The 15667-nt window shown below is 37.0% G+C and overlaps 1 protein-coding gene across 1 annotated transcript; it reads right to left on the bottom strand.

Moving 5' to 3' along the window:
- Positions 1-6752: 6752 nt before the first annotated feature.
- Positions 6753-14073, bottom strand: TMEM179 (transmembrane protein 179; the record flags this gene model as incomplete). Its single annotated transcript, XM_081327731.1, has 4 exons — positions 6753-6932; positions 8283-8361; positions 9439-9576; positions 13772-14073. The coding sequence occupies 4 exons, from the start codon at positions 14071-14073 to the stop codon at positions 6753-6755; spliced, it is 699 nt and encodes a 232-aa protein (XP_081183857.1).
- Positions 14074-15667: the final 1594 nt, after the last annotated feature.

Below are 15667 nucleotides of genomic sequence, written 5' to 3'. Positions count from 1 at the left end.
AAAACTCGCATCTGCATATGCAGTAAGGATTAACTCATGATATGGCTCTAAATATAACGAGTAGTGAATAGTCTGCTTCAAATACCTTAATACTCGTTTAGCTGATTGCTAGTGTCTAACAGTTGGATTATTGTTGTACCTAGCTAATTGGTTTACACAGTAAGAAATATCAGGTCTAGTCCAATTACTCAGATACATAAGAATTCCTATCAAAGATTGGTACATAGTCTTATCAAATACAGGACTCTCAACATTAGTGTCCTTAAAATCCATAGCCATCAGAGTTTTTGCTGGTTTACACATTTCCATATTGTATCTCTTTAATAACTGAGATATTTTACTGGCTTGTGACACCTTAAAACCCCTATTCGTTTTCACAATATCTAACCCCAAATAGTGGCTTATTTTCCCAAGATTTCTAATTGTGAATTTATTTTGCAATCTTGAAATGATAGTTCGTGCTTCTAACTCAGTTTTTGTTATTATTGCAATATCATCTGTGAATAATAAAAGAAAAGATAATGCTCCGTTGTGTTCTCTTCTAAACAAACAAGGATCAGCATTACTGGCTACAAAACCTATTGCACTCAACTCATTAACTATACATGTATTCCACTCATAGCCTGATTGTTTCAATCCATAGAGGCTTTTCTTTAATTCCCAACAATCATGGTCTCTATCATTGGTCAATCCTGGTGGTATTCTTAAATAAATAGTATGTTGCAATGGAGCATGTAAATATGCAGTTTCAACATCTACATGGTTAACCATATATTGGTTTTTAGCCACCCACACTAAAGCTGCTCTTAAAGTAGTTGCCCTCAGACTGGGTGCAAACACCTCGTCATAATCCTCAGTAGTTTGGGCAAAACCTTGTGCAACCAAACGTGCCTTATGGGTTACAGTCCCATCTACACCCTTCTTTATTTTATATATCCATTTACAACCTATAGCTTGCTCACCAGGTGACAGTTTTGCTTTCTCATAGAAGAGAAGGGTGAGGGGTGACATGATAGCAGTGTTCCAATATCTCAGGGGCTACCACAAAGAAGAGGGAGTCAAGCTATTCTCCAAAGCACCTGAAAGCAGGACAAGAAGCAACGGATGGAAACTAGTCAAGGAGAGAAGCAACCTAGAACTAAGGAGAAACTTCCTGACAGTTAGCACAGTTAACCAGTGGAACAACCTGCCTCCAGAGGTGGTGAATGCTCCAACACTGGAGGTTTTTAAGAAGAGACTGGACAGCCATTTGTCTGAAATGGTATAAGGTTTCCTGCCTGAGCAGGGGGTTGGACTAGATGACCTCCAAGGTCCCTTCCAACTTTATTATTATTATTATTATTATTATTATTATTATTATTATTATTATTATTATTATTATTATTATTATTATTATTATTATTACCTTAAGATCCTGCAAAGATTTCAACTCCCTGTTCATTGCAGCTTTCCATGATGCCTGTTCCTTTTCAGGATACATCCTGATCTCATCATAGTTAGAAGGCTCTAAACTAACTTGACATATTATACTGGCTTCATAGCGATCAGGTGGACATCTGATGCGCATTGAACGCCAAGGAATTACAGGGCTTTGAGTTTCTGTCTCCTCACCTTCCTCTCATTCCTCTTTTATCTCCCCTATCTCCTCTTCATCTTTTATATTTACAGATGTCTTAACATTATTAGTTACATTATCAGAGGAGTCCTCAAACACTAGAGGATCAGTATTAACAGTTCCTTGCTCTAATCTATCCCAACCAACGTGCTCAAGGAATTTGGCACTTGCACTATTATCTACATTAGTTGTGCCTTGTTCCCAGAAACGATAGGATCTGTGATTAGCTTCATAACCTACGAAGTATAATTGCCTAGCCCTATGTTGGCCTTTACTCCTGAGTTGTGCAGGAATGTGGACCCAAGCTGGGGTGCCAAACGTGTGCAGGTAATCAAGGTTTGGTTTTCTACCATGCCATATTGTGTATGGTATTTTACCAGTAGTATTAACTATATTCACAATATGGTTTGCACATTTTGCTGCCTCCCCCCACAGTCTATCTGTTAAGCCAGAATCTTTTAACATGGTTCTCATCATGGCTTGTAACGTGTGCCCACGTCTCTCAACAAATGCATTATGTTGAGGCCTATAAGGAGCTGAACGTTTATGCTCAATGCCAGCTGATTCTAGCATATCAACAAAGCGCTTGTTTGTAAATTCAGTGCCATTATCAGTAATTATGCACTGAACCTTTCTCTTTGTTTTCCTCTCGACGAACTTCAGCCAGTTTGCAAATTGTTGGAAAGTGTCTGCCTTTGACTTCAGCAGGTAACAAAATCCATATCGAGAGTAGTGGTCAAGGATACTTAAAATATAACATGACCCTCCTAAACTTGGTTTCATGGGTCCAATTAAATCTGCAAACACAACTTCCAAAAGAACAGTTGTTTTGAAGCCATTTAACCTGTTTGCAGGAGTTGCCTTACTCTTTTCCTGATTACAGGCATTGCAATTCAAATACTTACTACATGGCTTCAGTTTAATTCCTTCTACTAACTCAAACTGTTTTACGTAGTGATTTAAAGTTTACATGCCCTAACCGCCTATGCAATAAATGTATACATTCATCATGTGGCTTCTTATTCTCACATATTGAGTTAGCTTTAACTGTACTAACCTGGTTACTTGTGAGAACGAATAAACCATTTTTCAAATTAGCAGTTACACAGGTTCCATTCCTCTCAATAGTGCATTGCTCCCCTCTGAATGTTACCACAAACCCAACCTTAACCAATTCCCTTACAGATAACAGGTTGAATCTTAGTTTAGGTATATATAACATAGGTAACTGTTCATCAATGCATGGACAATAGGAATTATCTTCACCAGAGGCCTTCATCCTCCAACCATTGGCTAGTGAAACATATTGGTTGCTGTTTTTCATATTAATAAGCCTCTTTTTCTCTTTAGTAATGCATTGGGAAGCCCCACTATCAACAACCCACAATTCATTATCTCTGGATGTTGGTTCACCAGAAATAGCCAAACCAATGCTCTTCTTAGCCTTCCCACTGCTATTTACATTCTGTTTTTTACCCTTTCTACAGAATTTGGCTATATGCCCTCTAGCCCCACAAGAATAACATTTCTTGACATTGTAAGCAGTGGTGAATGGCTGCTCCTCTTGTGGCTGTGTCTCTCTCAGCTGGTCTCTGTCACGCCTTCTTCTGGACTCTTCCAGCAGTCTCCCAGTAATGTTAGTCAAAGTCAGTTCCTCTCTGGTCAGGACTTCCAAAGAAGAAACATACTCATCATAACTCTCATCCAAAGATGACAGAATAATGTAGACCTGATGCAACTCTGAAAAAATCAGCTCCTTTTCATGAAGCTCTTGAAAAGTTGCCTTCATGTAGTTTAAATGGGTCAGCATATCTCCATTCTTCTGCAGACGAGCCCTAAACAGCTTACGTGTAAGGTGTATATGTGCACTCACACTGTCTCGAACATAAAGCCTTTGCAAAATGCCCCAACACCTAGCAGCAGACTCCTCACCATGAATATGGACAAGCTGCTGGTCATTCAGTGTTAGCCCAATAATGCAAAGAGCTTTCTCATTGTTTTGTTTAAAGTCGTCTATCTTCTTTGCATCCTCTTCATTATTTGCATCCCAAGCAGTAGTATCAGGTGGGTTATTTACTACAGTCCATAGTCCTTCCTTGCGCAAAAGCAAGCAGCATTTCGTGGACCAGGAAACATAGTTTGTCCCATCCAACCGGGTTATCAAGGAAATGCCTGACAACAGTTCTTGTGCCATTTTACACCAAATAGCTAACACAAACTCAGCTAGGAATACTGTGTGTACTAACTCTCAGTACAGGCCTGGGCCCATAACCAGTGTTAAGGAATTTGTTGTGCAGAGGTCTCCTTGTGCTACCAAAGAGTTGCACAGACAAGGAAGGGTACTGAGAGTAGTAAAAGTCACACAAGAGTACACTGAGTTGTAAAAGCAAAAAATAGTTTACTTTAAGGTGGTGTAAAAACAAAAATGCACAGTCAAAAATAAACAGTCCAAGTAGCAATCCAAAATACAAAGTCTTCTTACCGGTCCAGAGGTCAATACACAGTTCAGGTTTACAACAGTAGTAAACCAACAGCAGAGCAAAAACAGTAATAGTAGAGATCACTGAATTCAGAGAGAGAGAGAAGCTACGTTCCTAGCTTCCTCTTATGGCCATGAGAACACTTACACACCCATTGGCCAATTAACATCTTAAAGACATAACATCATGGTTAATATATTTTCAACCCAACATTGTAGGCTAACACTATATGCCTAACATTTATTAAAGAAGTAGAAAAAAGGCAGGTTTATTGTATTCTTACTCTCATTAAAGCTTTGGAACTAAGTAATTAAAAATCGTACTTATAATTCCTTGGAAGAGAGCTCCATTGGATACATTTTGTTCTTTTAAATAAATACCTTTGGGACTGACATTCAGGTTATTAAATAAGCAACTTCAAAGTGATAGCAGAAAAAACTGAAATGCTAAATATGAATTACTCCACAAATTGATTCTTATTTGTAAACAATATCTGTAACTGTCCATCAGTAATGCAGACTAAATGGATTTGCCTCTTGGAACATAGATAAGAATTGCATCTAACTTTTATGTAAAATTATAATTCACTTCAAACTATAGTATCATTTTCTTGCCTCCCTGCTTTTAAATTCCATGTAAACTTTCAAGGACACAATTTACTTTTCAAATGATATTAGAAAGATCACTCAATCAAGCTTTATACTGCAAAATATAACACTGACCATGGAACAGTAATATAGCCTGTACAAGTTTTGAAAATGATGTTGAAAAAGATACATATTAGTTCCACCAATCTATGAAATGCAAATTCCTCAGATTGCCACCACAGTAGTTTAATTATAAGAAATACAATCTTCTAATTCAATCAGGAAGCAATTGTCCAACTATTTAGATGCCTATTTTATAGATTTGGGTAATTTCACTCAATACCATATATTACACTCAAAGATTTAAGATAGCGACATCAAAAATAAACACTAGTATCGTGGAATATATAATTTAACATTTTATAGCATAAATGCTAGTTCCATATATGAAGAAGCAAGCAAGATATATTAATTGCTTACAAGAATGTTGTCAACTATCACCATATATATTGTCACTATATTTTACTAAGCGATAATAATATCTTTCACATGCCAACCTCAAAGTTGAAGCTAAGAAAGAGTGTAGTCTGCAATCCCTTGTGGAGATCTGGAGAGTATACTAGGATTATTCCTTACAGCAAGTCATCTACCTCATTATAATAATATAAGAACATGTACCAGCGGGAGATTGTTCAGGGAAAAACAACTTTTCAGAATGAAACTTGAAATTAAAAAAAGCAAAATACAAATTTGCAACTTCACGCAGACAATTGCTGCTGTGTATCCAGAAGCATTGGAAATGTTGCCTTAAATAATAAATAACTGTAACAAATTAACTGGCAAAGTGAAACCTCAGATGCTGATTCTGGAATATTTTCAGTTTACCCTTAGATAATATTGTTATCTGTAGACTAGAACTGTTGAGTCATATGATAAGCAGTTAATAGTATGCTTGAATAGCTTCAGTGTTCCAATGCATAATTGCTATCCCATGTGCTAATATCATTAAGTGCCATAGCATCAATACTGAACCACAATTGCTATTGTTTACATAATTGTGGCATCAATTAATGGAAGCTAAATCATGTAGATGGTAGTTTCAGAATACTTCAGTAAAACCTTACCCCCACACCACCACCCTTGCTCCACATGCATCAGATATATATGGTTTGGCACATAGCTGTGTTAAAAAAAATAAGTGTTCATTTATCTTATTTTTCTTAATTAAGAGTTTGTCATAGAAGCCAAAAGACAACATCTAAGGCTTATTCATTGAAATTAGAGAAAGAGAGCGAGCGAGCACCAGTGGCCACAAATAATTTTGTCCAAGCCATATGGCCAACTCCTACTGAGGTATATATTTAACATGAGCTTGTAAATGTCCATGGATTCACCTATTCCATGGATTTTACCTATATCATGGAAACATTAAATTCCCTCCCTTCAACACTATATATAATAGATACCCAATCACTGACTTCAATTTCCACCCTATTTGAGAGGAAAAGTCACATAATTTGGATAAATACATGATTAGATGTAGATTGCTCATATCATTCAGGACATCATTTCTGAGAGGAAGTAGAGTTCAGCTAAGCAGATGGATCACAATTATGTCTTCAAACATCTAAAAAAATTCACAGACAATGGCAACCTTAGGCAAATAAACAAATCCAGTCTAATACTTAGTTCAAGCATATATGACATGTCCACTTGCAGCATCATATTGTGATTTGTCCATATGAATTGGTTTTCCTAAATTAATCCTCAGAAATTAATTTGATATCACAGGTTATTCAATAAAAAGAATTTGCACACATGGTTGAAAACCACAAAGTGCTAAACAATTAAAGGAATCATAAATTGTGATCCAGGGAACTGTATGAGCTATAGTTATATTTTAACAGGGATATTCTATGGACAATATCTATTTAACAGAATGCTAAATTCCAGATTCTGTTTCTTTCTTAAAGGTTTTCTAGGCATGCCAATTCAATTTCTATCTTTACCTCCAGCTAAGGCCCATAATATACAACCTACAACCTGCTATGCACTGAGGTTTATTGGATATTAGATTATGCCACTTTTCTCTTCCTGAAAAGAAGTTCGTGATGAAGATCGTCCCAACAAAAATTCCTTCTCATGAATCAGACTATCCAAGAGGTCCTCCTGCCGATAATTATGATAAACCTTCAAAAAGGCCAATATTGTAATTCCTAGCCAAGTCAGCCAGGCAGCCCAGAGGCCAAACTGGAAACAAAAAAGAGAAAGAGATGATGAGAATACTTCAAAAATATAAATATACACCTTTCCAAAAATTATACCCTCTAGAATCCCCTAAATTATCTGAACTGCAGTCCCAAAATACCTGTAAATCACTTTATTGAGGAAAGTGAATCTAATACAATGTGTAACACATTTTCACCCAAACCTTCAGGTGAATAATAGTTAATGTTGAAGATTTTCTCAGTTCACAGTATCCACAGCCTACAATTTATAAAATGGCTGAGCTGATCCAATACATTAGGCTTAATTCAAAGAAACAATATTAATGTGATATTTGACTCTATAGACACTTTTTTTAAAAAAAATCTGTACAATCTGTAATTCCGTAACAAAAAGTCCATTACAGTAAGTGTATTTGCCAGACAATAACGGCACATATCTTACATTACTAAAAAGAATAGTCCAGGTTGGCATTACATATTCAGCCTTTATATTTCTTAGTCTGGTCCTTCTTTGTACTTGCCTTTCCTAGAAATCTCAAGAATGTCATCTAAGAACCAATACACACACAGTATTCCTTGTCAGAGACTACGGATGCAAATAGAAACTCATCTTCATGTTTCTTGAAGATTTATTCATGCCATATTTATGTCTAGGTGTGGTTTCCAAATAAAAAAAACTATGCTGTCATCTTAGAGTGAGCTGAAATGTGGATTTCCATAAATTCATGACTACAGCATTCACAGAATTACAGAGCTGGAAAATTAATTAGAGATTATCAACTCCAATTCTATGTTTAACATACAGTTTGCAACTACAGCTGTTGGATATCTGTGCAGGTTCTTCGTCAATGTATCTAATGAAGTAGAGACCATCATCTTCCAAGTTCCACTGTTTAATTGCTCATTGTTAAGAAGCTTATCTCAATATTTAGCCAAAATTAGCTTCCTTACAATTTCTGGTTCCAATTGTCTTCTCCAAAGTAATAAAGATCTAATGTGTTCCATCTTTTAAAGTTGACAGATGGTAACAACACCTATCACTTAATTTTCTCTTCTGTATAATGTCCAACCATCTCTCCCAGAATTTGGTTTCTACCTTTTTTCCATATTTATTCATATTTGGATATGCTCAAGCTCAGCTAGTTTATGTCAATGAACCATGTCAGATTACAGACAGAAATATTGATTCAGATGAAATACAGTACTAGTCATCAAGTGCAGAGTGAAACAATGCTGAGTGTAACATTTGTGAACTGATTCTGGATAGCATTAAGTAAGGAGGATGCTATTTTAGTATGAAGAAGGCATTTAGTGACATTTGAAGTCTCTCCAAGTTATGTGTCAGTTCTGTGAACAAAGAGGCTTAACTTACCTGTGTGATGGCAAACTGGTCATAGAATGATGAGTTTTCTAAATTCAGCTCAAGATCTATATCTTGTAATTCTTCACAGCTAAAGGGAGAAGGCATTTTGGATGAAATAGAAGGAAAGGAAACATAATTCAGTAGTTATAAATTATCTTTCATAGAATCCATCCTCTATATCACTAACTCGCTAAATGACTCTAATGTACACTCTTTCTCTCTCAAACACACATAGACACTCACTAAGTACGACAACTGATTATACATCATATTTTCACACAATCTTGTGACTATCTTTGAAACAAATAAACTTTTATATTACAATCTCTCTCAAGTGTTTTAATGAACCTGTCAAAATAGTTTTTATTGCAGACAAGAAATAATAGAGCAAAGGGTCAACATGTCAGTGTCTTCTCCAACATTTTGCCAATGGTTCCCATTCTGACCAATTTCCTGAAGACAAGCTGATGAAGCTTACAGCTGAATTGGTATCATCTAAAACTGCATTCTTACTTTGCCAGGACCTCTCCTTGTATGTCCTTTAGAAAGGACATGCATATTATTTCACTGGCCACATACTATATAACACAGTGGTTTAATCATGAATGTAGATTATAAGACATGAAAATTCACTGTCTTAATACTCTACATACTTACACAAGATTTCTATTAAATCACACACAGTCATTTAATCACTTTATACTTTTTTCCAAATAATCCCAGCGTGATTGACTGCATTTATTTAATGTGCAGTATTTAATGTGCAGTATGGAATTTTACACATATCTGATTGTGCTAGAAATCCCCTGAGGCCAATTCAGTTGTGTAAAGAACTGAACACATTTAGCTTAACTCAGTGCAGTCCCAGTGGATATTTTTGTTCACCATAAGGCCATATTCACCTCCCAAATTGTTATATTCATTTTGAGATTTCAGAAGAAACTAGTGAATCTCAACTACATATCATTTGCAGTGTTCTAAATATGGCAAGTAAAACTTTACTGGACCTTAAGAACATGATGACAGAGGAGAAATCTCTTATGTAACCAGTCTTGCTTTAATAAACCTCCAAATTATGAAGTTCCTTGTTTTCATTGTTTTGTTATCTGCATATTATGTGCTATTGTCCATTTCTCCATGCCAAAGTATCATCTTCAATACTCACCTATTTGGCATGCTTCCCTTCTCAGTAATAGCATCACACCACATGTTAAACCCAACAGTCACGATAGTGCTAGCAATAAAGATGACAAAAACCACGAAGGCACTAATCAGAAGATTCAGGAAAGCATAAAAGAAAGAGCTGCAATGAAAATGGGAGATTGGGGAGAAGAGAAAGAAAAACATATCTTGTCAGTAACACAAGCAGTAACTCTGGATCACATGCAGTGTTGGAATCAAATCAAAGGAAAGGAATCTAATCCATATCTAGCTCCACATTTCCCTACAGGTCTACTTCCTTCTGATTCTCTAAACTTTCTCTGGTTTGAGTCATTTTTCTAACTTGGCAGAATAGCCAAGTAATACAAGATATCTTTCTCCTCAGGATGGAATACAACACACAAAATCAGCATTGAACTTTTCACATTCTCTTTTGCATGCCCACCTGAGAAGCTATTTTTTTCCTGATCCCGTTCGATTCTTCAGACTTTGATTTTCCCAGGCTCTTGTGGGCTCTGCCCACTATTTAGATTGACAGATTAGAGTCAGGTTTTCCTTTCAGTCTTTCCTGTCTGAACCTTTTGGGATGGGATTTCTTCCCTGTCTCTACCATAATGAAGATAATCTAGTTAAGATTGATCTATGTAAGCAGCAGCGTTGACTCTTAGAACCTCACATGATAATTCCTATTTTTGGTTGCAGTAGGTAGATGACATTTTTAATTATTTCTTTCATAGAGAAGGGTAACAATTACACGTAAATACATGAAAGATTCTATCCAGATAGTTCTAATCATTTGGCAAGTCATATGGAACAATTTAAAAGACCAGCAGAAAATAAAACTAAAAAAGTATGAGCAAATAGAAGAGTCTGGCATTCAAAAGTAACTATAAATATTATTTTGCAAACATTACTGCCTGAATGCAATAACCAAAAACGTAACATTTCTGATCAGCTGCATTATTTGAATAAATCAATAGACTCAGAAAACTTCTGAAATTGATTTAAAAATCTGAATATGTTCACATGAGGACAACTGACTTTTAATATATGCTGGTGCTATACTGTTTAAATGAAATGCCATACATAATTCCCTGAATTTAATTTGGACCTCATAGTATACTAGACATCTCTCTCCAGAAAACACTTCCACAGAGGATACAAAGAACTCTGAAAAGTAATTTTCTTATGAAAATGTTGTAGGGGAATCCTAAATCCTTAAGGGAAACTTCTTTGGACTTACAATTCCTCCTTCAGATATGTAGAGTCCCCCTCTGAATCTAAATAGAAAAGTGAGTCTTTTTAACCTTCTGCTGATAGGACTGAAAAGCAGAACTTGTCGTGTGCAGAAACACTGCATAGACCTTTCTGATTGGCTGCAGTCAATCTCAAATGGTGTTCTGGTGTTAAGTTTCAGAAATTTTGGAAACCATATTCATTGCTGGTATAATGTATGCTGATGTCTCCTTTGGGGAGGAATATTATTTTTAGGCTGTGCAGTGCTTCAGATATGGGAATGGTTTTGAAGTCTAAAGGAGATTTTATGAAAGCTCTTATAGTCAGCTATGTAAATTACAGTAGATAATTTTAAATGCAGAATTGTTTGTAACAATTAAAAAAATAACCCTAGCTGCAGGATTTTACTGTTTTAGAATGAATATGCATCACAAAATATGCAGGATACATAGAAAAATGCAGTTGCTTTAATGAGTTGCAGACATTTTGGAACTGATATGAATCATTACAGCCTTCTGAATGTGTCTGATACTCAGGTGCAGCTGATCCCAGGATAATTATTTAGATATCCTGATTTTATGTTTATGACATCTGGTAAACCAAATTCTTCCTCTCCCTTTTCTTTCATCAAGTCATAATGAAACAGTGTTAAATAACTTCATAGTATATATCAGCAAATGCTATAGAAACACATCTCCAGAGATCAAAAAGTATTTGTTACACAAATGTGGCTTGGGTTGCTTAGCTGAACATGACGGTTTAGCCCACACTAAAATAGTACACATTGTCTGTTTTAGCTTCTGCTCATCATTTTGCTTTGGGTTAATCTGGATGCTAATTTTAAGAAAATGAAACTATCTCCAAGTCACATTTCCTCTTTAAAAATATTCATTTCTTTCTTATTCTCTACAAGGTTTGAGAAATTCCATAATGCAACTTAACACAATTTTTATATCGGATGAAATTTTCATGCCTGAGACATGAGATTTTCTTCTATTTACCAAATGTTATAGCTTGATACTGCATTTTAGCATATACATAAAATGCTTTCTACTTGGAATGGAAAAGATATGTAAAGACATGAATCATAGGTGACTTCAAAACTGCAAAGCCATACTTGAAAATAAATAAAAATAAAATAAAAATAAAATTTTCAAGCCATACTTGAAAATAAATCCCATTAATAAAAAAACTTGGTCAAGTTACACAGTTCTACAACTATTAAGCAAATTCTGGTAAAAAAGAATTATATGAAACACATATATACATCTCAGAACTAGAATATTTGGAAGAGTCAAGAGCCATACCATTATGGAACATTCACATCTTTAGAGATTGGAGCTGAAACAGCTGATCAGTGGTAAGATAAAAGCTAGACCAAATGGAGGAAAAATTTGCACTGAAGTAGGTCTTCAATAGCTGTCACATAAAATTACAATAATGAACTATGCACAAAGCACATTGAAAAATCTGCCTGGAATCACACCTACTTTTCCATTGAATAAACAGGGCCAACATAAATTTTCTAAATGGTCTAACTAACTTTTACAGCAATAGAATATGATGAGATTAATTCAGTACAATGGAAACTTTTAGGAAAATTTTGCAAGTATTAACAAAAATCTTGTCTCTCCAGATCTATTGTACTAGAATTTCCAGCATATCATTCATCTAATACTGGGGTAGGCAACCTTGGCTCTTTTATGACTTGTGGACTTGAACTCCCAGAATTCCTGAGTCAGCATGGCTGACTCAGGAATTCTGGGAGTTGAGGTTCCATGAGTCATAAAAGAGCCAAGGTTGCCTACCCCTGATCTAATACATCCATAGGGCACCCAACTGGGAAATGAAAGGTCTAACTAGAATTAATCACTTATAGTCATGCCAATATTTTTTATTTGTTTAGCTTTTTGGTATGTATGTATTCTTTTATTGGTTTTACAGATAATCTTCATTGAACAATCAGCAACTCTTTGAAGTTAAGGTGGGGCTGAATAAGGCAAATTTATGACTATTCCTCATAGCTGTGCCTGTCTCATCATCCCCACAATCACATGATGTGATTCAGGTAACTGACAATCGGCTCACAATTGTCCTGTAATCATTTGTGAACTTCACTGCCAACATCTGAGAAGCAAAGTCAATGGGGAAGATATCAGGAGTTTGCAAATGGCAATCATATGACCAAGGGACACTATAACCACATGAGATTTACCTAACAATGGCATCTGGAACTGCCACAACTGACATCATGCTTTATGACTATGTTGCTTAACAATACAATTACCAGCCCCAATTAAGTGAAATCTCTATCTATACATTGATTTGAATGCCTAAAATATATATTTAAATAGCTTTTGGATTTTACATCCATCTCTTTGGATGACCTTGCCTGCTACATTAGGTCATCATCTTGTGCAGCCATACTTGAAAATAAATCCCATTAATAAAAAAACTTGGTCAAGTTACACAGTTCTACAACTATTAAGCAATGAGTATAGGCTACCCTTTCCATCAGGATATTCTCCAGACTGGATTTACCATAGCTGGCTGGGAAAATCTGGAAGGCCAGTAAACAACAGCTGAGAGATACAGAAAAAAATATGCCATCAAGTAGTTGGCTGGATTTATGAAGTCCCAAAATGGTATGCCTATCCCAGTTGTCTGGTTTACACCTCTCACAGACAATACTCTAAATGACAGGGTTGTTCAATATTATGGGAGGTAGTGTCCATTGCAGTTGGAGAGCTCCAGATTACAGAATCTTCCCATCCCAGATTAGTCATTGTTTATTTAACCATAGTTTATTTGATTACCCCAACTTGTTGTGAGATAACAAGGGTGGCTAATCTCTGGAGCAATGTGTTGTAGGAACCAAGCCAGCCAGAGCACAATGGAAATCCCTCTCCTCAGGGAAACCAACTTTTGAGAAACCCCATTTGGTCCCCTGGAGCTCCAGGCATTGCATCTGCGGGGCCACGAGAGCAGCCTGTTTCCGTGGAGATCTTCCCCCTTTCTTCTTCACCTCCCCCGACCTCTCAATAAACAGCACCCCCTTCGCTTCGGTTCCCGGCCCAGGTGAAGGCAAGACCAGCACTTACTCCTCGTGGCCTTTGCAAAGGAAAAAGAGGGTCCTCCAGGCCTGCACTGCGGCGAGAAGAAGGGAGAGGAGGCCGGCGAAGAGGCTGAAGCGGCAGGCGGACTCGGGTCCCCACTCCTGGACGGTGAAGCGCTGCCGCTCGGCCGTCAGGTTGGCATTGAGCCACATGCCCTCGGTGAAGAGCAGGCAGCGGCCGTGGAAGTCGTTGCTGTTCTCCGACAGCGGCACCACCACGATGAAGCTGAAAAGGAAGGCGAGGAAGTAACAGATGCACTGCGCGAAGAGGAAATTGCTCAGCGCCATGATCGCCCGCCTGCCGCAGACCGAACCGCCGGCAGCCCAGAAACAAGGAGCCAGCCCGAGGATGCGCAATGAGAAGCGCGCCTACGCCTTTTCCCGCAACTGCCCTCCCAACCCCCGCGCCTCCGCGGGAAGGGGAGGAGAGGAGAGCGGCACCTGCCAAATCTGGTTATAGTGAGGTTTCTCCAGAGTGTCGTTCTCACTGACGTACGGTTTAGCTCTTGCCTAAATCGGGCCTTCAACATGAGTTGTCTGCCCTTGGGACCAAAATAATAATAATAATTTAACCAATCAGTTTTACTTCCCAAATACTATTTGGTTTAAAAAAAACCTAAGTAATCAAACATCCTCTCCAATATTTTGAAAGTATCAAGGTACTGAAATCTAATTGGACTAAACTGGACTGTGATCCATGAAGCCAGCACTAGCTAACATTGTCTAATCTAGAAAACTAAGCTGGGTCAGCCCTGTTTAGCGTTGGATAGAATCCACCCTAGAAAATCCTGATGTGTAGACCTGGAAAATAATATTAAGGTGAAGATAGCCATGGCAAATGATTTCTGTACTATGCCAAGAAAACTGTGTGGATGTGTCCCTGTAAATTACCAGGGATTTTAATATGCCCCAGAAGTTTTTATCTTGCTGCAAGAAATGTACACAACTGCCCCTCTAACTCCTCAGTAGCTGTGCTTAAAGTTGAAATATTAATAATTGGGCAGGGAACCTTTAATCATACAGAAATTATGGGTACTACAAGCCGCTACATTTTTCAGTAGTAGTGCTTTTCTCAGGCCATTTATTTATTTACACAGGAGGATAATACTTTATGAACCTGTGCTTTCAGATTAAAAGGCTTTCCTTTAATTTCGAGTTACACTCCATGTGATATAAAATTATACAGGAACCCCAGTTCTCATATTGGCAGTTTATTTCTCTCTGTGTGTGGAGGGGGGGGTGTAGTGCATTATGAGACATAATTGGTCCAACTTGGATCAGTCACTGGCCAACAACATTGGTTCAATTGCTTCAAAGTGTTTTCTGCAATTGATCAGCAATCAGATTCTTGTGGAGTGCATTGATTTTCCCCAAGGGACCATCTCTTGCCATATGCCTCTACTGACTTTGCTCTCCTTTTATAAGGCAGTAAAGACTTGGTAGTGTACTTAGGCCTGGGGCCTCGAGTGTGTGACAGAGACCCCATCTCTCGGGTATTTGATTTGATGCCTTCTTCAACTGCTATGTACTTTATTTTTTCTATTGTTACTCTATTGTTTTAAGTTTATTTTAATTTTGTTTTCCACCCAGAGTCATCTGTTAAGATGGGTAGCCATACAAATTGATTAAATAAATAGATTTCCCTTCTACATAAAAAGTTGTAGGCAAATATACCAGAATACTGAATGGACTTATGATAGATACATTGCATGCACAATGCATATAAGCTTTGAGAGGAAGTATATAAATGGAAATATTTGCATGTGTGTGCATACACACATTCCATATCTTTGATGCACAATACAGCTTATTTCATTCAAGATTCAACATGTTGTATTTTGTGTTTATTCCAACAAGGAGAGGAAGAAAAAACAGCCTAATG

The sequence above is a fragment of the Vipera berus genome (genome assembly GCF_964194415.1).
Source record: "Vipera berus genome assembly, chromosome: 1".
NCBI lineage: Eukaryota > Metazoa > Chordata > Lepidosauria > Squamata > Viperidae > Vipera > Vipera berus.
The sequence above is the reverse complement of the archived record's forward strand: the minus strand, read 5'-3'. Positions and strand labels throughout refer to the sequence as shown.